The following is a 25,275-nucleotide window of genomic DNA, read 5'->3' on the forward strand; positions in this document are numbered from 1 at the left end:
ATGTCGGAGAGTCCTTCAGGACACCTTGGACACCCCCCTGTTCCCCCATGACTAATCATGCAATTGGAAGTTTTCAATTAGCACAATTTGTCCAACAATTACATGTCATTATTGGCTGTTAAAACCAATAACGGCCTCAAATTACCACAAATTATTTTTATTTGCACCCCAAATTTAATGATAGCATTTATTTAAATTTAAAAAAAAAATATATATATATATATATATATATATATTATATATATACACTGTATTATTTAAATATTACTTATTTTCTTTAATTGGCCCACAATTACCCCAAAATCACCTTTTCCTACTTATTTTGCATTTTACGTTTTATTCGTTTGTAATAAAACAAAAAAAAGTTTGCTTTTTTATTTATTTACTTTAAAAAAATGCGCAAATCAGCCATTTAATGCATTTTTAAAAAATAATATATTTTTGTTTGAGACAGTAATAACCATTATTATTGTTGCCCAATATTTTTTATTTTTTGGAGGAATGGGCAGTTTTCTCTCACCTCCTCCCCCTGCTGTTTTCTCTTCCTTCCTCTACTAAAGGGTATATCCAATTGCAAGTGAAATTTTAAAAAAAAAAACAAGCATGCATACCCACAGTAATAACAAATTGTTTGCAGAGCCCATGTAAATTTATGCTGGGAAAACCTCACCTGCATTTGGAGATGCCCCTAATTGTTTTGCACATTTTTTTGAAGTCACTGGAGAACATTCACTGAGCTGCATTCAACTTATATTATATGTAAAAAATAGAGCAGGCAGTGCCCCAAAAAACTCTGGCACCTTCCAATGCAAACTTAGAACCTCATTCAGACCCACTCGCTAGCGCCGTGCGCTTGCAAGCAGCCCGATGGTTTGCGAATGCGCATGCGCACGCATCGTCCTGCGCGTGCGCAAAATACTCTGCGCGATCGCAGCCCGCTCGCTCGCCCAGCAAAGACAGCCCAGTGAAATGAGTGACATGAGAGGCCGTTTGTGGGTGGTAACAGGGGCAGGACACTAATAACGGGGGAGTGGAGGTGCGAACACAGGCGTGCCTCGGTGTTTCAACGCCGTTTTTTAAGGCGCGCATAATTAACAGGCAGCGTCATAGTACACGTCACATGCCTGTTTTACTGAAGTCCTCGCAGTGCTTGGGGCAGGGTAAGGCAACCACAAGCGCTGCGATCGCTAATGATGGTGCTCGATGTACCAATGTTTTAATACACTTCCTGGAGATGATGTGCGCTAGTGGGCGTCTCAATATAGGCTAATGGGTGTCTGCATACAGAGAGCGATCGCTCGCACAGCCAAAGTGGGTGTGATTATGCCTCGGCGAGCGATCGCTTCCTATGTTGTCACTTTGACAAATTTGCATGTGCTGGATGCAAGCGATCGCATCTAGTGAGCGGGTCTGAATGAGGTCCTTAGTGTGCCCGACTGCAAGTACTAAAGCAAGTAGAAAAATTGTCACCAGCATATACATGTGTTGTACAGACAGGGCCGGCAACAGAAATCTCGGGACCCGGTACACTGATGTCTCTTGGGGCCCCAGCTTCTCACCATCACCCCGATCCCGCACATCCCTCCCCTGCATGTGTGATATGTGAAGCATGAGAATGTTAACTGAAAGATATGCCAGCCTTTACATACAGTAATAATACACTATGACTTACCACACTGTCCCTCTGTCACTGATGATGCAGGCTGTAGTTTTGTCTGCCATCTCTTGAAAGGTCTTCCTTATGACAGTGCTGTGGATGCCTCAGAGGTAGGAGGAATGGTGTCAGCAGGCAGCCATCCTCAGTTCTCAGCCCCTCATCACAATCCTCACCCCAGAAGCCCTCCATCACCTTCTTCCAGCCCCCATCACTTTCCTCTGCCCCAGCCCGTGTGACCTTCTGTCCCCAGCTCCCATCACTTTCCTCTGCCCCCAGCCTGTCAAATTCTGCCCCTAGCACCACATTGTGCCCCCATCACCTTCCTCTGTCCCCAGCCCCCATCACCTTCCTTTGCCCCCAGCCTGTGTCACCCTCTGCCCCCAGCACCTTCTTCTGCCGCCAGCCCCTTCCTCTGTCCCCAGCTCCCATCACCTTCCTCTTCCCCAGCCTGTGTCATCTTCTGCCCCAGCACCTTTCTCTGTCCCCAGCCCACGTCACCTTCCTCTGCCCCCAGCCCCTTCACCTTCTTCCCCAGCACCCATCCTGTTCTCCTGCCCACGCACCTGTTCCTCTAAGATTTCCCCTCCAAAATGCAGCCTGTCTGACGGGGAGAGATGTGCGGCCACGTGACCTATGACGTCACGCCACCGCGTTGCTCACAAGGTCAGACAGCACAGCAGTCAGCAGGCCCCGGCCCGAGCTGCAGATGAGCCACCGGGAAGAGCCCAGCGGTGCCTGGGCCAGGCTACAAGGGACGGAGCAGGGGCTGGGCAGCGGCGGCTATGGGTCCCAGCAGCCGCGGCCCACTGGCTTGAACAGGGAGTCCGCTGCCCTGTTTTGTGTCTGTTCAGTCCTTGGGGCCCTTCTGGACCCCGGGGCCCGGTACGGGTGTACCCTTAGTCCACCCGTCGCTGGGCCTGTGTACAGACATTACAAGAAATAATGGTTAGTAGGCTCATGCATTTTGCCAACAGTGGGTACAGGGCCTAATATGGAGCCAAATGTAACATAATTACAGTATGTTAATAATTCACTGAATGATAGGCCCTAAGGCTGACTCCCATACATATTCTGCGTTCCAGTCTGGTAAAGACTAACTTTAATTATGATAAATATCTAGATGCATTAAATAGTTAGATATTATAATTATTATTATTAGGCCCTAACATATTATGCAGCGCTCTACATACAATTCTACATGAAATGGAAAGTATAGAAACCTCTGCCAAAATGAGCTTAGTTAGAGTACAGTGTAAATTGTGTAGGAAATGGAATACAATTCACACATTGGCCCTCATTCAGAGCCGTACGCTCTGAGCAGAGCGCACGCTCTGCATGAGGGCCGGGCTCCTTTTTCATGGAGCGTCCTCCTGGACGCTCGTATAGCTGTGGGTCACCACCCACAGGCTATACGAGCGTGCATTTTGATGGCCGCGATGGTCGTGACCATCGCGACCATCGAAATTGCGAGCCGGAGCCTGCGGTTGAGGTTTTCAACCGCAAGCTCCGGAGTGATTTTGGCTCTATCAGAGCCAAAATCACTCCCACTGACAGTGATGTCAGTGGGCCGGCTTCTGACGGGAGGCGTTCCCGTGGGAACGCCCCCGTCAGGGAGGCACGCCCCCGGCACGCCCACCAAAGGGGGCGTGCTATCAATCAACATTGACAGCACGCCCCCTTTGATCGGACACAACGAGCGAAGGAAAGTCCTTCGCTCGTCGTGTCTGGCGCATGCGCACGACGGAGCTCCCTCCGTCGTGCGCATGCTCAGTGCAGACCATCGACCCACTTGCGAGCGTACAGCCGCTCGCGAGTGGGTCTGAATCAGGCCCATAGGTAGCTGTATAACAACTGTAGCTACTATATATTGGTGGGTAACGTGTATATCTGCTGTAAGGCAGCAGCATTATCAGTTAGCAGTAGTAAAGAAGCCATTGGTGACTGCCATTTCTGTACAGCTAGCGGCTGTGTGGTATGATGGGAATGAGGAGGCTGTGTAAGATGGAGGCAGGGAGGACAGGGCCGAAACTAGGATATCTGTCACCCGGTGCAAGGCAGCAATTTTGCGCCCCCTCCCTTCCCGTACCTGGATTTTGTCCTTGCTCCTCCATAAGGCAGTGCATTACTCAGACGTCCCTGGTATAGTGACTTACATTATTCCATACACCATAATGCCCATTACACATTATGCCACACACTGTAATGCCTATTACCAAAGTGCCACTTACATATTTGCCGACACCATTTTATGCCCCACAGTAATGCTTCTAATTACTTTAAAATTACCTGCTCGTTGCCATGGGGTTTCATGCTTGTTGTCAGGGGATTTATGCTCATTGCCAGGGGGTTTCATGCTTGTTGCCAGGGGTTTCATGCTTGTTGCCATGGGGTTCCATGCTCGTTGCCATGGGGTTCCATGTTCGTTGCCATGGGGTTCCATGTTCGTTGCCATGGGGTTCCATGCTTGTTGCCATGGGGTTCCATGCTTGTTGCCATGGGGGTTTATGCTCAGCCAGGGGGGTTTATGCTCGTTGCCAGGGGGGTTTGAAGGGAGAAGATGCAGCTCTCAGCATCCTCTCCCTGCAGCGCCAGCGTTCCCGGCACTTCCGGGAACGCTGTGTGCATTGCGCTCTGCTAACAGACACTGAAGGTCCAGTAGGACCTCTAGCATCTGTCTCTTCCTTGGCGGCGGCCATTTTTTGATGGCCGTTTTCAGCAGAGTCCATGCGGACGGCTAGTCCACATGGAATCTGCTGAAAACGGCCATCCATAAATGGCCGCCGCCAAGAAAGAGACAGACAGTAGAGGTCCAGTAAGGACCTCTAGCATTAGTCTCCTCTTCGGCGGCCATTTTCAGATGGCAGAGTCTGCTTTTTCACCCCCCCGCAATCCCCTCCCGGTGCACGTGCACCTCTAGCCCCCCCCTAGTTGCGGCCCTGGGGAGGATGATCCACTCATTGGACAGTCAGCTGCTAGAATAGATTCCTTCCCTTTACCATTTATGATCACTACACCTCCTTCCACTCTCAGATCCAGATAAGTCTTCCACTTTTGTGCTGCATGGGCACGCTGGTCACGGTGGTTATCTGCTAGCTTGGAGTACAGTAGCTGTGTGCCCAGTATTTCCTTATGCACCATGCACTCTGCAGGGCACAGAGCTAGGACACATTCCCCCCGTTCACAGACGATGTGGACACAACTGCTGCCATCAAGAAAACTGCAGAGATCCCCAGAGGAGGAACAGAGATGGCAGCAGCACTGACAGTAGTGCTCTCCAGCAGCAGAACTGAGGCAGGATTACAGTAGTGTCCTCGGTGGGATGACATTCCCTGTACCACCTTGTAATGTCACACTGCCTACACACATTCATACCTGATTTATATTGTGAGAAAATGAGGGGACAGAGTGGAGTGGAGGAGGTGTGTGATCACTAGTAAGCTGTATAGCAGAAGTTGTATTTTACCATAGAACCATAGAACACACTAGCAACATTCCGGTACTGCTTAGTATTAGGTAACAATTAAAACACTATTCAAACTCAAGCAGAACCTACAGTCCTTTTGCTGCATATAGTCCCAGCTCTGGCATAATGTTTAACAGCTCTTAGACTTCATGCGTCATTAATGAGGCCAACTTATACTTAAGCTCAACATACCTTTCTGTATAGGAATTAATAGCCGTAAAAAAAATTCTTATTTGTGTTGGCACTAGCTAAACCTGGCCATTATCTCTTCCCTACCATCTCAGACTGATAGTGATAAAAAAAAGGAATGCCATAAAATGTAAAGTGTGTATTAGGGTTACCTTGTGGTGTAAATGATCACATCATCTAGAGATAATTAAGCAAGATTGCTTGGCTGCAATGTAATATATAGAAGTGGTTAACTTAAGGTTTTTTAGAAACTGTATTTTGTCAGTAATAAAGATGTATGTAATGAATCACTGATCTGGGGGAACTTTACAGATGTGTGAACTTAAATGTGCTTCTTACATTTATTTTCTTTGTGTTAAAAAAATTGAATTTAGCAGCTGTTTATTTCTGTTTGTCAAGGCGTTCACATGTACTCTTATGACGAAAACTATTCACCTACACACTCATGAGGATAGTGATTCACCTGCACACTCATGAGGATAGTGATTCACCTGCACACTCATGAGGATAGTGATTACCTGCACACTCATGAGGATAGTGATTACCTGCACACTCATGAGGATAGTGATTCACCTACACACTCATGAGGATAGTGATTCACCTACACACTCATGAGGATAGTGATTCACCTACACACTCATGAGGATAGTGATTCACCTGCACACTCATGAGGATAGTGATTACCTGCACACTCATGAGGATAGTGATTACCTGCACACTCATGAGGATAGTGATTACCTGCACACTCATGAGGATAGTGATTACCTGCACACTCATGAGGATAGTGATTCACCTACACACTCATGAGGATAGTGATTACCTGCACACTCATGAGGATAGTGATTCACCTACACACTCATGAGGATAGTGATTCACCTGCACACTCATGAGGATAGTGATTACCTGCACACTCATGAGGATAGTGATTCACCTGCACACTCATGAGGATAGTGATTCACCTGTACACTCATGAGGATAGTGATTCACCTGCACAATCATGAGGATAGTGATTACCTGCACACTCATGAGGATAGTGATTCACCTGCACACTCATGAGGATAGTGATTCACCTGTACACTCATGAGGATAGTGATTCACCTGCACAATCATGAGGATAGTGATTACCTGCACACTCATGAGGATAGTGATTCACCTGCACACTCATGAGGATAGTGATTCACCTACACACTCATGAGGATAGTGATTACCTGCACACTCATGAGGATAGTGATTCACCTACACACTCATGAGGATAGTGATTAACCTGCACACTCATGAGGATAGTGATTCACCTGCACACTCATGAGGATAGTAATTCACCTGCACACTCATGAGGATAGTAATTCACCTGTACACTCATGAGGATAGTGATTACCTGCACACTCATGAGGATAATGATTCACCTGTACACTCATGAGGGTAGTGATTACCTGCAATCTCAATAGCATAGTTATTTACTTGCACACTCATTAGGATAGTGTTTCATCTGCACACTCATTAGAATATTAAATGACTTGCACGCTCATTTGGATAGTGATTCACCTGCACACTCCTTCGGATAGTAATTCACCTGCGCACTTAGGATATTAAATGACATGCACACTCATTAGGATAATGATTCACCTGCACACTACTTCGGATAGTAACTCACCTGCGCACTTAGGATATTAAATGACATGCACACTCATTAGGATAATGATTCACCTGCGCACTCATTAGAATATTAATTGATATGCACACTCATTAGGATAGTGATTCACCTGCACACTCATGAGGATAGTGATTACCTGCACACTCATGAGGATAGTGATTACCTGCACACTCATGAGGATAGTGATTCACCTGTACACTCATGAGGGTAGTGATTACCTGCAATCTCACTAGCATAGTTATTTACTTGCACACTCATTAGGATAGTGTTTCATCTGCACACTCATTAGATTAAATGACTTGCACGCTCATTTGGATAGTGATTCACCTGCACACTCCTTCGGATAGTAATTCACCTGCGCACTTAGGATATTAAATGACATGCACACTCATTAGGATAATGATTCACCTGCACACTACTTCGGATAGTAATTCACCTGCGCACTTAGGATATTAAATGACATGCACACTCATTAAGATAATGATTCACCTGCGCACTCATTAGAATATTAATTGATATGCACACTCATTAGGATAGTGATTCACCTGCACACTCATGAGGATAGTGATTACCTGCACACTCATGAGGATAGTGATTACCTGCACACTCATGAGGATAGTTATTCACCTGTACACTCATGAGGGTAGTGATTACCTGCAATCTCACTAGGATAGTTATTTACTTGCACACTCATTAGGATAGTGTTTCACCTGCACACTCATTAGCATATTAATTGACTTGCACACTCATTTGGATAGTGATTCACCTGCACACTCCTAGGGGTATTCAATATGGGTGCGATATCCTCGTTTTTTGCGTTAATATCGCACTTTTTAACGTTTTTGCGTTAATATCACTTGTTTTAGTTTTACACCGTATTCAATTTCAAAGACTTATCGCAGTTTTGAAAAGTCTTTGATAAAAAACTGTGATAACTTTTCACCATTGAATAGGTGTCGAAAAAAAGTGCAGAATTGGGGTTTAGGGGTGCAGGCTTAAAAAAAATAGCCTGCACCCCTGAGATTGACATTTAAAAAAGAACTGTGTCAAAAAAAGTAAAAAAAAAAAAATAGGGACACCCCAAAAAATTAATTTAAAAATTGGGGTGCAAAAAAAAAAAATGGGAAAAAATTGTTGAACAATAGGCAAATAGGTTCAGGGCTATTCTGCATGTATGCGGCAGGTGTTTTCTAGAATAGAATTATAGCGGCAGGTGCACAAATGCAGAATTTTTAAAAACTTACTTTAGGGACATCAAAATATGCTAGTACCCATTTTCATGTACCCCAAATTTTATGGGACCACTTAAAAAAATGAAAAAAATAACCTAAGTGCTCTTCTGCATCACTTCTTCAATGTCGGGAAAAAAACACCTGCTGCGGCTATTTAAAGCCCCGACTTTCAATTAAAGGCTAAAACGGGGGTACCCATAGTGTTCCCCCATGTTTTTACAACTTTAGGGGGGTCTTACAATTATTTTAAGGAAAAATTAGTAATTTTTTGCAAATTCAACTTCTGAGTTTCCCGTTTTCGTTAATTTGATATTGAATTCGGGGATAAGCGGGAGCGCGCACCATACCTTTACGCAGAAAAAAACTCCGATATGAAACGTTAACTTCGCCAGGGAAGTTAACCTTTCATATTGAATACCCCTCTTAGGATATTAATTGACATGCACAGTCATTAGGATAATGATTGACCTGTGCACTCATTAGGATATTAATTGATATGCACACTCATTAGGATAGTGATTCACCTGCACACTCATGAGGATAGTGAGTACCTGCACACTCATGAGGATAGTTATTCACCTGTACACTCATGAGGGTAGTGATTACATGCAATCTCACTAGGATAGTTATTTACTTGCACACTCATTAGGATAGTGTTTCACCTGCACACTCCTTCGGATAGTAATTCACCTGCACACTTAGGATATTAATTGACATGCACACTCATTAGGATAATGATTGACCTGTGCACTCATTAGGATATTTATTGATATGCACACTCATTAGGATAGTGATTCACCTGCACACTCACTAGGATAGTAATTCACCTGCACACTCATTAGGATAGTGATTCACCTGCACAATCATTAGGATCATAGTGATTCACCTGCACACTCATTATAATAGTGATTCCCCCTCACAAATTAGGACAACGATTCACCTGCACTTTCATTAGATGTGATTAATCTATACACTCATTAGGATAGTGATTCATCTGTACACTCATTTGGATAGTGATTCACCTTTACACTCATTAGGATAGTAATTCACCTGCACACTTAGGATATTAATTGACACGAACACTCATGAGGATAGTGATTCACCTGCGCACTCATTAGGATATTAATTGATATACACACTCATTAGGATAGTGATTCAGCTGCACACTCATTAGGATATTAATTGATATGCACACTCATTAGGATAGTGATTCACCAGCACATATTAGAACAGTGATTCACCTGCATATTCATTAGGATAGTGATTTACCTGCAAATACATTAGCTTAATGATTCACCTGCATGCTCATTAGGATATTTATTCACCGGCACACTCATTAGGATAGTGATTCACCTGCACACTCTTTAGGATAAATTTTCATCTGCACACGTGAAAATATTATAAGTGCACACTTATTTGATTAGTAACTCACCTGCACACTCATTACAAATGTTCACCTGCATTAGTAAAGTAGCTCACCTGCACACATTGTTCATGTGCACACTCATTAGGAAAGTTGTTCATGTGCACACTCATTAGGAAAGTTGTTCATGTGCACACTCATTAGGAAAGTTGCTCATGTTCACACTCATTAGGAAAGTTGCTCATGTGCACACTCAATAGGAAAGTTGCTCATGTGCACACTAATTAGGAATGTTGCTCATGTGCACACTCATTAGGAAAGTTGCTCAAGTGCACACTCAATAGGATATTTGCTCATGTGCACACTCATTAGGAAAGTTGCTCATGTGCACACTCATTAGGAAAGTTGCTCATGTGCACACTCAATAGGAAAGTTGCTCATGTGCACACTCATTAGGAAAGTTGCTCATGTGCACACTCAATAGGAAAGTTGCTCATGTGCACACTCAATAGGAAAGTTGCTCATGTGCACACTCATTAGGAAAATTGCTCATGTGCACACTCAATAGGAAAGTTGTTCATGTGCACACTCATTAGGAAAGTTGCTCATGTGCACACTCATTAGGAAAGTTGCTCATGTGCACACTCATTAGGAAAGTTGTTCATGTGCACACTCATTAGGAAAGTTGCTCATGTGCACACTCAATAGGAAAGTTGTTCATGTGCACACTCATTAGGAAAGTTGCTCATGTGCACACTCATTAGGAAAGTTGCTCATGTGCACACTCATTAGGAAAGTTGCTCATGTGCACACTCAATAGGAAAGTTGCTCATGTGCACACTCATTAGGAAAGTTGCTCATGTGCACACTCATTAGGAAAGAGGTCCCTTTCCAGGTAAGAGCCCACTGTAATTCAGGCAAGGCAGGTATGTTGTGTTGGGAGTTACTTTTCAGTAGAAAAGTGGAATTTGACCATGACAAATGTGCAGGATTGCCAGTGAGCATCTTCCCTACCGTTAATGTTCTCCCCTAACAAACGTGCATGCTAACGTGCCAGTGGTGCTCCATGCTATCTATCTATCTATCTATCTATCTATATATATATATATATATATATGTATATATATATATATATATATATATATGTAGGAGAAACTGTTCCTAACAAATAAGGTACAGACAAATTGCCAGCAAGTCATCTTTGTAAAGCTCAACATTTCACAGCACAGTATGTCAGTTTTTATTTTTAGATATATTTTTAATTAGTTGCATAAATGTATTTATTTCTCTTCAGAATTTCCATTCAAGTTGCTTAGTGGTATATTTACAGTACTAAAGTGTGAGTTTTTAGAAATGGAGATGTTGCCCATAGCAACCAATCAGATTCTAGCTATTATCTTCTAGAAGGTGCTATTTAAATGTGTTAAGTAGAATCTGATTGGTTGCTATGGGCAACATCTCATCTTCTTAAAACTCTCACTTTAGTAAATATACCCCTTTATAGTGATTTTTGTTAATATTGGAAGCTGCTCATTTTGTTACAGTTTAACTAAGAAAAGTGAGATATGTAAGGTTCAGATAAGGGGCTCCCTCTGACATAGCTGCCATAGTCACATTCCTCTTGGATTAATCAGTGCTCAGTAATGCCAATTAGGAACTGAACCACACAAAACTGGCTGCCTTTTTTTTACAGCTCCTCCTGGTTCACAGATAGATAGAGCCAAATGCTGTCAGCGTGTAAAAACTAAATTATATAATATAAGACTTAGTAGTGAGGGTACCCATATTGGATAATCAGATATATACAGTACTAGCCTAGATTGTAAAAAATGCTCAATAGTATATTGGAGCAGAATATTATTGGTGTTAGATACACTTGTTACAAACAATGTAACAGAATATTCCTGGTATTAAATACACTTGTTATAAACAGTGTAACATAATATTATTGGTATTAGATACAACTATAATAAACAATGTAACAGATTATTCTTTGTTATATAGAAGTTGCTGCTGTTATAAAAATATATAATAAACTAAATATTTGCCTAGGCTAAATTGAATTATAGACATGCCTGTATATATTTATATACAGGCGTGTCTATAATTCACTTCAGCCTAGGCAAATATTTAGTTTATTATATATTTTTATAAGCGCAGCACCCTCTATATAATACTTCTTGGTTTAATTCCCATAAATTGTTGGGGTATACATTTTACACCATTTTTAAATATAATACATCATTTAACTAAGCGCCTGAAAAGTGTTTGTATTAGATTATTCTTTGCATAAGATACACTTGTTGTAAACAATGTAACAGAATATTCTTGTTATAAGATACACTTATACACAATGTAACAGATTATTCTTGGTATAAGATACACTTATTGTAAACAATGTAACTGATTATTTTTGGAATAAGATACACTTATTGTAAACAATATAACAGAATATTCTTGATATTAGATACACTTATACACAATGTAACAGAATATTCTTGTTATAAGATACACTTATACACAATGTAACAGATTATTCTTGGTATAAGATACACTTATTGTAAACAATGTAACAGAATATTCTTGTTATAAGATACACTTATACACAATGTAACAGATTATTCTTGGTATAAGATACACTTATTGTAAACAATGTAACTGATTATTTTTTGGAATAAGATACACTTATTGTAAACAATATAACAGAATATTCTTGATATTAGATACACTTATACACAATGTAACAGAATATTCTTGTTATAAGATACACTTATACACAATGTAACAGATTATTCTTGGTATAAGATACACTTATTGTAAACAATATAACATAATATTCTTGATATTAGATACACTTATACACAATGTAACAGAATATTCTTGTTATAAGATACACTTATACACAATGTAACAGATTATTCTTGGTATAAGATACACTTATTGTAAACAATGTAACAGAATATTCTTGTTATAAGATACACTTATACACAATGTAACAGATTATTCTTGGTATAAGATACACTTATTGTAAACAATGTAACTGATTATTTTTTGGAATAAGATACACTTATTGTAAACAATATAACAGAATATTCTTGGTATAAGATACACTTATACACAATGTAACAGATTATTCTTGGTATAATATACACTTATTGTAAACAATGTAACTGATTATTTTTTGGAATAAGATACACTTATTGTAAACAATATAACAGAATATTCTTGTTATAAGATACACTTATACACAATGTAACAGATTATTCTTGGTATAATATACACTTATTGTAAACAGTGTAACAGATTATTCTTGGTATAAGATACACTTATACACAATGTAACAGATTATTCTTGGTATAAGATACACTTATTGTAAACAATGTAACTGATTATTTTTGGAATAAGATACACTTATTGTAAACAATATAACAGAATATTCTTGATATTAGATACACTTATAAACAATGTATTCAGAATTTTATTGGTACAAAATATGAGTATTATAAATAATGTAACAGAATATTCTTGGTATGATACACTTATAAACAATGTAACATATTATTCTTGGTATAAGATACACTTATTATAAACCATGTAACAGAATATTCTAGGTATAATATACGCTTATTATAAACAATGTAACAGAATATTCTTGGTATACGATACACTTATTATAAACAATGTAACAAAATATTATTGGTATAAGATACACTTATTATAAACATTTTCCACTGGAATCCTCCATTTAAAGGATTATACTATGTTCGCAGAAGTCCTTTATTGTATAACAATATTTTAGGTGAATGGATTTAATACCCTATAGTCAATACTCTTTTCAATCCCAGTGTACTAAGCACCACATTTATGGGACCTTATTAGGAAAACGATGCTCCACTTCCAAATGCCTGACAGTCCTTTAGGAAATCCTGCTGCTCAGAGCATGCGAATTACGAGCTTGTAAGTAACACCGGTATTTTAGATCACAAGGGCTTCCTACACAAGGATATTATTCAGCTTCCACTGCATAAATGATGTCACCTCCATCTGTAGGCCTAACGCTATCGCACAGTGGCGCCTATCTCAAACTAAAGTAAAGAGCGGAATGTGCAGACATCCCAGCTTGGGAATTATGTAGTGATTTCAACCAGTGGGATAATTGGAGTTACAGGTGTCACCTTAATGATTCATTAACTTATATACTTTAAGGTTATCTATAAGCAAGGTATTTTGTTGCACTGTAAAGCCCTGTAGCTAATTGTTATTCCAATTTACTAATAGTGATTGTGGACTCTAACATCAATTTCTTAATGGATTATCTGGTCCATTTGTAAGCAAAGGCATTTTGTGGTTTGTGATATACCGGTACTTGCCAAGTGGTATTGTTGCTACGGCCATATCAGAATTTCATTTGTTTGCTTTATTTAAAAAACTTGTATTAAAATAAACTAGCAATTGATCTAAGCCAGCCTGTTATTTCTGGTGCCTGGAATGCACACTAGAGTCATACCCACAATATTACAGTTATGCTGCACTTATACAGCCTTAACGCACTAGTGTCAGCACTCCCCTTTGAGTACATATGCAGCTCCAGATCAAGGAGGAAATGTATCAAGCCTTGGAGAGAGATAAAGTACCAACCAATCAGCTCCTGTCATTTTTCAAACACAGCCTGTAAAATGACAGTTAGCTGATTGGTTTATACTTTATCTCTCTCCAAGGCTTAATACAGCTCCCCCAAGCTTTGAATGCTGTGTCTTATTGGCTGCAAACCAGCAGTGTTGCAAAGTGCTGGGCCTGGCACCACTTTTGATAATGTTCCTTGAAAAATTCTATGCAAAGGCCATAACAACTGTTTCTATACCAGCAAGTATTGTAGCTCACTGTCTTTCCTTTTATACCGTATGTTTTCAAAATATAGCTCTCTATCTACCTTTATATTAAGATTAAATACACTCTGAGTGTTATATATATATACACAGGAGCATTGAGTCTGGCTGATATACAAATGTTATTGTACTTTAGAACTTTTTGGAGGCATCTGTAACCTTGCTTGATTCGGAAGCAGAAGATGGCAAACAAGTGGATCTTTTTAACCAGGCGATTCCTGACCTGGAACTGGCTGGATATAACCCAAAAATGCAGTGTATACATGTGAAAACAGGAATGTGAGTATATTTCGTGTTTTTATTGAATATAACGATTGTAGTGTAACATAGAGTAACTATATACTGCTTATAAATCTGCATGAAGTTGATTTCCATTTCCAATTAGTACCATGGGGGAGATTTGGCAAACCTTCTAAAGATTACAAGTGTTGTCCATAACAACCAATCAAATTTTAGCTATCATTTTATATAATTGATAGCTGTAATCTGATTGGTTGCTATAGGCCACATCTCCAATTGTACTGTCTGGAAGGTTTGATACATTTTCCTGTACAAATGAAATGTGTCTGGGAGTTACCGAGCAGTTATAAGCAGGATGTTATCCTTTTTACACTAACTGATAAGTGATACTTAACGCACATTTCCATCAGCAACTATATATAGATAAGGACCTCTTTGATGTTCTTCAGCAGCCACACGGTTATCTCATTAGACAGCATTATGGTTATCACATACTATTTCAGAGATTTTTCATTTTTTGATTTTACAGACCTCAAGGTCAAAGGAACAAGAAGACCACAAAAGCCAACCGGGCGTAAAAACCCATTAGAGAAACATTTATCTCTGCCTCGATGTAGTCTAAACCCACTGGTCAATACTAAATTTACGTGTTCAGGTTGGAGAGGCTTAGTGGGGGCGCACTGGCATTGTAGCCTCTTGTCTTAAGTCGTGAAAAAGAGGCAGGAGACTTGCATTCATCATTGATAAAGAGATTCAAGTTTATGCAGTCAAGGCAGCCCTCAAGGTTGGGCATGTCAGGGGGCTGTTCTCTCTGGAGGCCTAGGGCTGTTTTTGCAGCAACTCACATTATGACAAAACATTTGATAAATGGGGTTTTATCAGACTGGTTGTTTGCTTTGCCCACCCCAAAACTTTACAAAGTTATCGTTCTAAACCTAATTTCATTAATTAGACATTGACATATAATATTTTTTTTTATTTCTCAATGGGAGGTGGGTCCGGGAGAGAAAATTGTCTGGGGAACAATCATTTTTGGGGTGGCCCTGTATGGGGTGTTTGGCCCAATTACCACTGGACACTCCACCATTTGTGTTTTAAATCTAAATGCTCCTCTACCCCCTCTTCTCCTAAATAACAAGGGAAAAAATATGTCATCAGATGTGACTACACTATCCGGGATGGGTTACCGTTTAACCATGTAAGATGTCTTTCTGGTGGTAGTATACTGAGAGACCCAGGTATTCATTTGGTTGGGTTGGGTAAAGGATCCTTAAGGTGAGCATCTTAGTCGCAACGCTGTATTGGAGATGGACGGAATTGTACTACTGCTTGTGTGCGGCTATGCAATTCCGACCATCTCTGAAACTGTTCCTAGGTGAATTGGATGAGTAACCCAGACACAAACCATTCAATTTAATGAAAGCAATTCTCCAGATGGAACATTGAAATTGTTATAAACTTCCTTGTGCAGTATAATAGGCCAAAGTTCTCAATGCCACAATAAATAGTTTAGCCACAAAAATATGGTACTGTACAAAAATATAACAAAATGTATACAAAAAAATATATTACCCAGGATTTCTGCAGTGGAAGTGAGGACCTCATTCAGAGTCGGTCGAAGCGGCCGCACGGTCGTACGCCACCGATGTTCGCTATACTGCGCATGCGTAAAGTCCAGGTCGGTAGTTTGAGTGACAGATGGAGGCGTTTGTGGGTGGTAACAGGGGAAGGTTCTTGAAAACGGGGGAGTGGAGATCCGAACGCAGGCGTGCCTCATTATGCGAACGGCGTTTTATGGGAGTGCATACGGATTATCGGAGTGTATAATTAACAAAGTAGCGTCATGACACATGTGACTTGGGAGGTTTTTACACTGACATGATCGTAGAGCTTAAGAGAGGGTATGGTCAACCTTAAGCTCTACGACCAGTTCCGATGGGTCCCGATGGTCTCGATTAATCCTTATATGCCCGGAGATGACGTGCAATGCGTACGAGAAGGGGGCAAATTTTTTTGTCTTTCAACCGCTTCCTCCCCTTGGTCGGCCAACTACCGATCCGAACTTAGGGACGCAACTTGCGAGGGAATCATTTGCATATCCGGCCCCTTTTTCCGTACGACCGTGCGGCCGCTTCGACCAACTCTGAATTAGGTCCTGAGTGCCTGCAGTATCTTAGTATGCCAAATAACCCAGGATAGTAATTAGTAGCGTCTGTGTCTCATTACTTGCAGCGTCTTACTACACCAATGAGGATTCCATGCTGCTGTTGCAGCTGCCAGGTATTGCGACTATGTCCTGCGTCTTAGGCGCTTACCAGACGAAGATATGCTGCAATTAGTACAAAATCCGAGATAACCGTGGGGTGGATGGCGTCTTAATGTGGCGGAGAAGGCATAGTTCTGGGACACGGCAGGTGGCAGACGTCTGTATGAATAATCCACTATCGGCGTCCCAGTATGGCAACCAGTGTAGCAGTTTTTAGTTGGGGTTGTTGTAATGGTGTAATCAAGGTGTCCTCATACACCTAACATCTGCACGCCATACGGCACGAGACACGCTGACCAGACGAGCGATAGTCACATGACACAAGAATTATTAATAACAGCTTGATGAAAAGAGGTGAACAGCGGCGTGTGTCTGCTTACAGTAATCCAGAATTATTATTTTGAACGCACATCATTGTTTCATGGGATTTACATTTAGTTGTTCAACAATTCATTAAAGAAAAAGTTTAAATTTCTTGACTGCATGTGTACGTTATGTTGTGGCTTTGTTGGTTAAAATAATCTTTTTCTTTTGTCATTTATGTTTCATATGTTTAATTTGTACTGTACAGTGCTTTACATATGTAGAATCAATTTACTTATTCTTGTTGGAAAAACATAACTTTACACCCTTCCTTCCCATTACCATTTGAAAAAAGTGATACTGTACTCTGAAAGAAAGCAAAAGGCCCCCCCTGAAATACAGTTTCCACCCCAGCAGAGGATTCCTCAGTGACCTAGGGAATGGCAATAATGCCAGTCATTTTATCATTGATCTGGGCTACTATAGCCCAGGGGTAAATTTACTAAGATGGGAGTTCTATTGAGAAGTGATGTTGCCCATAGCAACCAATCAGATTCTACTTCTCATTTATCTAGCACCTTCTAGAAGATAATACCTGGAATCTGATTGGTTGCTATGGGCAACATCACTTCCTAATAGAACTTCCATCTTAGTAAATGTACCCCCAGGTGTTTGGTTGACACTGTTTCTCTATTGACGGAAAGCCATTGATTATTTTCTTGTCGTAGAGCCTTATAGTGTATATCATATTAATGATGCTTCATTCGCCTATGAATCAGTGCTCATAAATAAAGAAGTGTACTAATAAGAAAAGTAAACGCACAGAGAGTTGAAACTGTAAAACGTGAAAACAATTAAACATAAGCGTTCAGTAAACCAGATACAAATCCCGGTATCGCCTTCCTGTGACATTGGATAAGCTGTACTCTGGCAGGCACTTGTGTCCGTCTTACAAAAACTAGAATGCAGCTTCTGTATAGCAATGGCCGTTCTGTATTGCTGATATCTGTCATTTATTGCACACATAGGGCTGTATTCAATTAGCGGCGAAAGGTCGGAATCTGCGGAAAAGTATCGCGGATGACGTCACTTCGTCAGGCGGATAAGTATTGTCGTATTCAATTGCAAACACTTTTCGCGTACGCAAAAACGCAATGCAATGTAATAGGCGAAAAAGATTTGCCTATGAATAGGTGACGAGAAGAAGTGCAAAATCGCTATTTTGGGGTGCAAAGGTGGGGAAACCGGTCTGCATCCTTGGGACGGATAACTGCGTCAAAAAAATCTCTTAAAAAAAGGGGGAACACCCCAAAAAATGACTTTGAAAATGGGGGCGAAAAAGTACTAATTTGGGGTACAAACATAAAAAGTAGCTAAATAGACTTTGGGGGGGTCTGCAAGTAGGGGTGAGGTGTTTTTTTGATTGCAGGTGCTTGCAACTGGTAGGTTTTTCACAATATTTTTAACTTCACTTTAGAGACTTTAAAATAAGCTAGTACCCATTTTGAAGTACCCCAAATTTGACAGGACTACTTATTTTTCCCCAAAAATACTGCTATATGCCATTCTTCACCACTTGTGTAAATACGCTATTTAGAAGCTATTGAAACAACTTAAGAACTCCAAACAGCTTTATTAGGCCTATACGGGGACATCTTCATTCATCCCCAATATTAGTGCACTTTTTTGGGGGGTTCAGGCTGATTACCCCATTTCTGACAGCACTTTCCGCCTGTTCCAACATCGTCGTTTGGAATTGAATAAGGCGAATAGCGGGGGCGCGCCCGATAAGTTTCCGCGCCCAAAACACGCGATGTAGGCGGAAACTAGATTCCGCTGTCGACGGCGAAATTATCGCGGCTAATTGAATACGGGCCATAGAAGCAATATGTTTTTATGATGAATATGATGTTTATGTTGTTCTTATTATGTATTATAGAAAGTACCATAACATTGTTTTTATGTCAGGTGGGTAGCGTATGCACAGAAGCATTATTGTGGAGAACAATATATACTGGAAAAAGGCAGATATAAGACGTATATGGACTGGGGAGGCAGCAAAAATACAATTATGTCTATCAGGCCGGTTCTTCTGGTGAGTTTTGGGGGGGATTTTATTATTTTTTTTATTATTTTAAGCTTGATTAAGTTTTAGGAGATAAAACCATTACAGATTCTGGAAAGCCTCTACCACTATTGAGACTATACTGTAGTGGAGAATCGCTGTTTTGGAGATAAAATTGTACATTATCAATCCCTTTAAATTAAAAAGGTAAACAAATTCAGATTGGTTCCAAAGGATCTAACTATTTCGCTCAATGGGGGAGATGTAAGAAGCCCAGAAGCGGTATAAGCGCACGTTAGGTGCACTCATACCGCTTCTCCCCGATGTATGATCGGGGGTCTGGGCGGTAAGTAACAGAGGCGCTATGCGCCCCTGTAATTATCGGTGCTGCTATCTACAAGATAGCAGCGCCGATAGCCTGGGCTATGTACGAACGGTCAGATCGTCTGATCGTTCGGCCCGCTGTAGCTGTCGTTATCGACAGCTACAGCCTGGCGCCAGCCTATCCCCACAGCAGGGACAGCGCTGTCCCTGCTGCGGCGGCTGGCGGCTCCAGGCTGCACGCGGGGATCTCGCGATATTTGCGAGATCCCGTGCATGCTCAGTGGAGCCGGCCGGGACAGAGACACAGGGCGTCAGCACTAGGCTGATGCGCTGTGGTCTCTAGCTGGTAGCGCCGGAGGGGGGAGTTAACGCTCCCCCTCTCTGGCCGATGAGATGTTCTTACATCTTATCGGTAGTGCTTCCTGCTGCGCCTCGGTAAAGAGTTGAAGTGGGAAGCGTTATAGCGGCACGTTAAGTGCCGCTATCATACATCTACCCCAATGGATGATATTTTACTGTTTCTTCTGATCAGTCCAAAATTACCTGAAGGTATGGTTGTATTGGTTGGAATTTTGCGAGTCGGCTCGCTATAAATCCCTGATGGGAGTTTTATAACTCTAATTCCCACATGCACTTGATCACTTAACTTCTGTATCTTGGTCCTTAGGTTCCTGTGGATACGCTTTCTCTCCCCCCGTCACTTTCTCCCTTTTTACTTTTTCTTCCTATTCCACTATTTTGTATTTGTTATATTAGATGATTCATTTAATTTTGCACTTTTCTATGTTATGGTTTATACAAGGCCATCTATTTGTTTGTGGTCTTTTCTAGTCCATACAGCATATATATTGTAATATTCTGGTTACTTTACTTTGTATACTGCCATGAATATTGAATATTATGACATGCTATTGTGCCTATATATTTGTATTTCAAAATCTTTAATAAATTTTACTTGCAAAAAAAAAGGTTATACAAATGTTTATAATTTCTCCCCAGTACTCTAATAAAGCTTTGAGCAGAACGTATAACTGTCTGTTATATCTATTGCCAATAAAGTTTATTTAAATAGAGGTGTGTTTCAGTATTTAGAATGACACTTTTAAGATTATAAGATGAGTACATTGCTATAGTTATATATATTTATGCAGATACTGTATATCTATGCATATAACAACGTAATTTGGTTGCCATTTAGTGTCTTTGATTTATACTGTCTTTCATAGTAAAAGCTTTTTAGCTAAAAGTAAAGGTCTTAATGAAATAAAGTTGCTGAAATAATAGGTTCATTTCATTTTCAGGAACCACTGGGGAGGAACGCTGTGAAACATTTGGTAAGTGGTATTTTCTGCTCGTACTAAAGAACTTGCATTCGGAACACTGAACATTAAATGAGTAAGGAGTTGTTTATTCTGGTTCCACATGAAATAGGAGATCCCTTTCAACTGAAAACGTTGGTTAACTCAGAACGAGATGTAATTATGTGCAGGTGAACTTGCTGCCTCTTTAGTTTATGCTGTTTATGAAAAATGCATGGCGCACGCTGCAAGAATTAATTTTTCATAAACATCTTGCGTTAACTGTAGGAAATTTTCATTGAATGGAATCGCAGTCCTCTAGTCTCTATCAGAAATGTTTATTTTTATATATTTAGGCAATGCGTGCAGTCCATTATGTTTCAAAGTTGTTTCAGTACCATTGAGTAGCGCCTAAAACTCTTTTGTCTTTATTGTTAAGAAAAATATATAATCGTCAGGGTGTCCTCTAGACAGAACACTTTGTCGATGATTAGATACAATTGCAATGGAGGATAAGATGTTCTTTGTTACTTAGGGGTCTATTTACTAAGCAGTGTTAGGAGACAGAGTGAAAAGTGATAAGGTGCCAGCCAATCAGCTCCCAACTGTCATTTTTCAAACACAGCCTGTGAGATGGCAGTTAGGAGCTGATTGGCTGGCACCTTATCGCTTTTCACTCTGTCTCCTAACACTGCTTAGTAAATAGACCCCTTAGCACCAAAGATTGGTTGATGCAGCACAAAATGTCCCAGGGGTGTCTTAAGACAGGAGGTGGCCTATGTGCAGTTGCCTATGGGGATGGCCCTTGGAAATCGATGGTTCATAACAATCACTTATTTTGTTCCAATGAAAATGCTTCTTCAATTCGATTATGTGCTGGCAATGTTGGTAACCATCGCCCACTTCGTTCCAGTGGCGGTTTCCCGCTGTTTGATGATGTCACAGTGTACACTGTGTCTGCTGCATGCTTACATTTATTTGTCTTTTATACTTTCTTGACCGTTGTGCTGAATATCAGATTCCACCAAGACTTCTTCCCTAGCTAACCATGATGAAGTGATGCTATCCTCACCATTAAGGCCTGCAGTGTGGAGGTGGGTAGGAATGTTAGTCTTAAGCTGGGTACACACTATACCACGGTGCGACCCAGTGATGCAGCGATTCGATGTAATGATAAATCTTGTTGCTGTGCACACTACATAATCGGGTGAATGACAACGAGATGTATTGCCACATGCTGCATGTAACAACACCGTGTCAGCCATGGAATCGTCTCATCTGATGTGCAGCAGAGCAGATGGGACGATTCAATGAACAATGGATTGGGCACATACACTATATGATGTGTGCGATATATCTTTCCAATCCACGTCAGAACTATATATCGGACAATAGATCGTATAGTGTTTACCCAGCTTTACCCTGAGGGAGATGTGGGCCAGAGGACCTGTCTGTCCCCTAACAGAATGTGGTCGTTGACCTGCTCCAGTGACCCCTGATCAGACAGTGGAAAGTCACTAGAGTCTAGATGACATATACCCACATTTGCAGCCTGGGGAAGTGTAGCAATCAAAGAGCTATTTCTTTTCTAGTAGTTTAGTAATACTACCAGCGCCACGGGGGATTGGGTACATGTGCTTTGTGGACTGTCTCTTAGAAAGATATTCTGCTTGATTTATATGATTATTTGAGATTGTTTTATATAGTAATGAATGATAGGGCTTTATCTGCCACTAATGACCAAAGTATACATCCTGCCCGGCTCATGGCTTTGATGTAGCTGTTAGTTTGTTGAGGTTTTTCTGTTGACATTATAGATAAAGGAAGATTTACCAAGTTCCAAACACTGCTCCGAAGCAGAACCGTGCCCATAGAACTAAGTCGAGCTTGTGCTTAAGATTGTGCATCTTGTGTTTCTTGTTTGAGCTGTTTCTTCATGTTATTTTATTAACTAGATAGTCAGGATATAAAACAGATCAAACAGAGATAACAAGTGTTACAATGTACAGTATATGAACTATAACTGGTATGTACCTGTTACAAAATAACATTTTGTTATTTGTGTATCATGTTACCACCCCGGGGGAAGATAGCTTCATTTGACTTATGGTGTTGTGTTCCTGGCAGTCTTATCAGGGGACTTGGGCGGGTTCCTGAAACTAATGCTATAGGCTCCTGAAACTAATGCTATAGGCTGCGCAAATGTTTCTCACCTGCTGTCACTATCTTTGGATGTCTATTAAAAAGTCCCATTGTCTTTGCCATCTTGGGCCTGATTCTGGCCAGATCGGGTGACATAATGGGCACATTGTCTCGTATGTACCCGCTATGTCGCTGACAATGCTCGCTCCCGTGTGTATACACTTGCCGATGCTGATGTTGGCACCCCACCGGGTCCTGTCACTAACGAGGTTGGTACACATTAGACATCGTTTAGTGTGTACCAGCCTTAAGATGTTATGTTAGTGCAAGTTTAAGCCTGTATTCTGAGTCATATGGATCCACACAATCGCACCACCCCTGTGCTTCGTACTTAAGAGCAACCCCATGCTAGGTGGATTTAAGTGCCATTTACTGTGTATACGCACAACTCAGCGAAGATAGTAACTCCCTGCACAGCCACAGAATATTTATCTTATGTACGCATATGCCTGTTGCCAACCAGTAACCCTCATTTAACAGACACCAAGAAAAGACTGACATCCATATGATTCTGAATCACTTGAACGTACTGAAAGCAGCCCCACAACACATGCGCAGTTTACTAGGTATGGCCAAATTTCAACATTTGTGCGACTTTTTGGGGTTTATGTATGAAGCTGTGAAAAGCGTGGAGAAGTTGAACAGTGGATAAGTTGCCCATAGCGACCAATCAGCTTTGAGGAAGCATTTATCAAGGACATTCTATAAAATGATAGGTAGATGCTGATTGGTTGCTATGGGCAAACTTCTCCACTGGTCTATTTCTCCACTCTGGGCCTGATTCAGACCCGCTCGCGAGCACTGAGCGCTCGCAAGCGGGTCGATGGTGCCCTAGTGCGCATGCGCACGATGGAGGGAGCTCTGTCGTGTGCATGCGCGAGACCCGCATATATGGGTCTCGCATCAAAGGGGGCGTGCTGTCGATGGTGAGTGACAGCACGCCCCCTTTGGTGGGCGTGCCGGGGGCGTGGCTGCACAGACGGAGGCGTTCCCATGGGAACGCCTACCGTCTGGGGCCGGCCCCACTGACATCACTAGTGATGTCAGTGGGAGTGCTTTTGGCTCTGATAGAGCCAAAAGCACTCCTGGGCTTGCGGCAGCGAGACCCTAACGCAGGTTCTCGTCGCAAGCCCGATGGTCGCGATGGTCTTGACCATCGCGACCATCATTTTGGCTGCTCGCATAAGCTGTGGGTGGTCACCCACAGCTATGCGAGCGGCCAGGAGGCCGCTCCACTTTTAGGTAGGAGGGCCCTGATTCAGAGCGAGCGCTCTTGTCAGAACGTCCGGCTCTGAATCAGGCCCACTGTTCACTGCTTGATACATCAGCCCCTTTGTGAGCAAATCGATTCCAAATCACTGAGGCATGAATTGATAGGCTGTTATCATTTTTTTCTCAGCCAACAAAATGGCTGCCACCACAGTGTGTAGATAATAACTGCACTTCAACTGAACCAGCAGCCTTTCAGCTGCTTTGCTATGAAACTCTGCAAAATAAATAAAAACACGCCCTCTATGGCATTTACAATTAGCTATCTTGAATTTTTCACATTTTTCTTACTGCGCTCCACAAGCTCTTCTCTCCTTCAGCAAAATGTCCTCGTTCCCCTATCTATCAAAGCTAGATGTCATAACAAGAGAACAAAGTGAAATACACATGCAATAATAATAATAAGCAACACAGATTCATTAGACTTTGACATCACTGTAGTATGAGCATCAGGCCAGGGAAGGTCTGTTGTTTTTACATGTAGCCAATTGTTACAGGGTTCTAGTCTGCAGAACTGTCACCAGTCACACATTTACACTTTTTCTCTCTTTTTTGTAGATTAAAGCATATAAAAGCTGCAATTTTCAGGGGGAGTCTGTGGATTTCACGCAGGAAGTGTGTGACTTTCCCTCATTCATGCCCGGGTCTTTCAAGGTCTTAAGAGGATGGTAAGATAGATATTTGTGAATGATATAATATTTGTGCTGTGTTTTGCTTAAAGAAATTTAGAATACATTGTCCTGGAATATCAGGATTCCCAGTTGCTTGTTAGGGGTGTACGCTAAATGAAATTTAATTTCCGTCCAATTTTTGCATTTGCATTTTTGCATTAATAGGTGCTAATTGTTGGTAATATTTGTTGCTGCT

General features: G+C 41.3%; 1 protein-coding gene across 1 annotated transcript in view; it reads left to right on the plus strand.

The window, feature by feature from the left end:
• CRYBG3 (crystallin beta-gamma domain containing 3) overlaps window positions 1-25,275 on the plus strand; it is a 204,269-nt gene that overhangs the window by 143,568 nt on the left and 35,426 nt on the right. Inside the window, exons 13-16 of the mRNA XM_088481057.1 lie at window positions 14,578-14,720; window positions 19,219-19,345; window positions 20,941-20,973; window positions 24,967-25,076. Coding sequence (XP_088337183.1) covers window positions 14,578-14,720; window positions 19,219-19,345; window positions 20,941-20,973; window positions 24,967-25,076 — 413 coding nt within the window. The remainder of the gene's footprint in view (window positions 1-14,577; window positions 14,721-19,218; window positions 19,346-20,940; window positions 20,974-24,966; window positions 25,077-25,275) is intronic.

Source organism: Taudactylus pleione, unplaced genomic scaffold (genome assembly GCF_031769625.1).
Source record: "Taudactylus pleione unplaced genomic scaffold, aTauple2 ptg000262l, whole genome shotgun sequence".
NCBI lineage: Eukaryota > Metazoa > Chordata > Amphibia > Anura > Myobatrachidae > Taudactylus > Taudactylus pleione.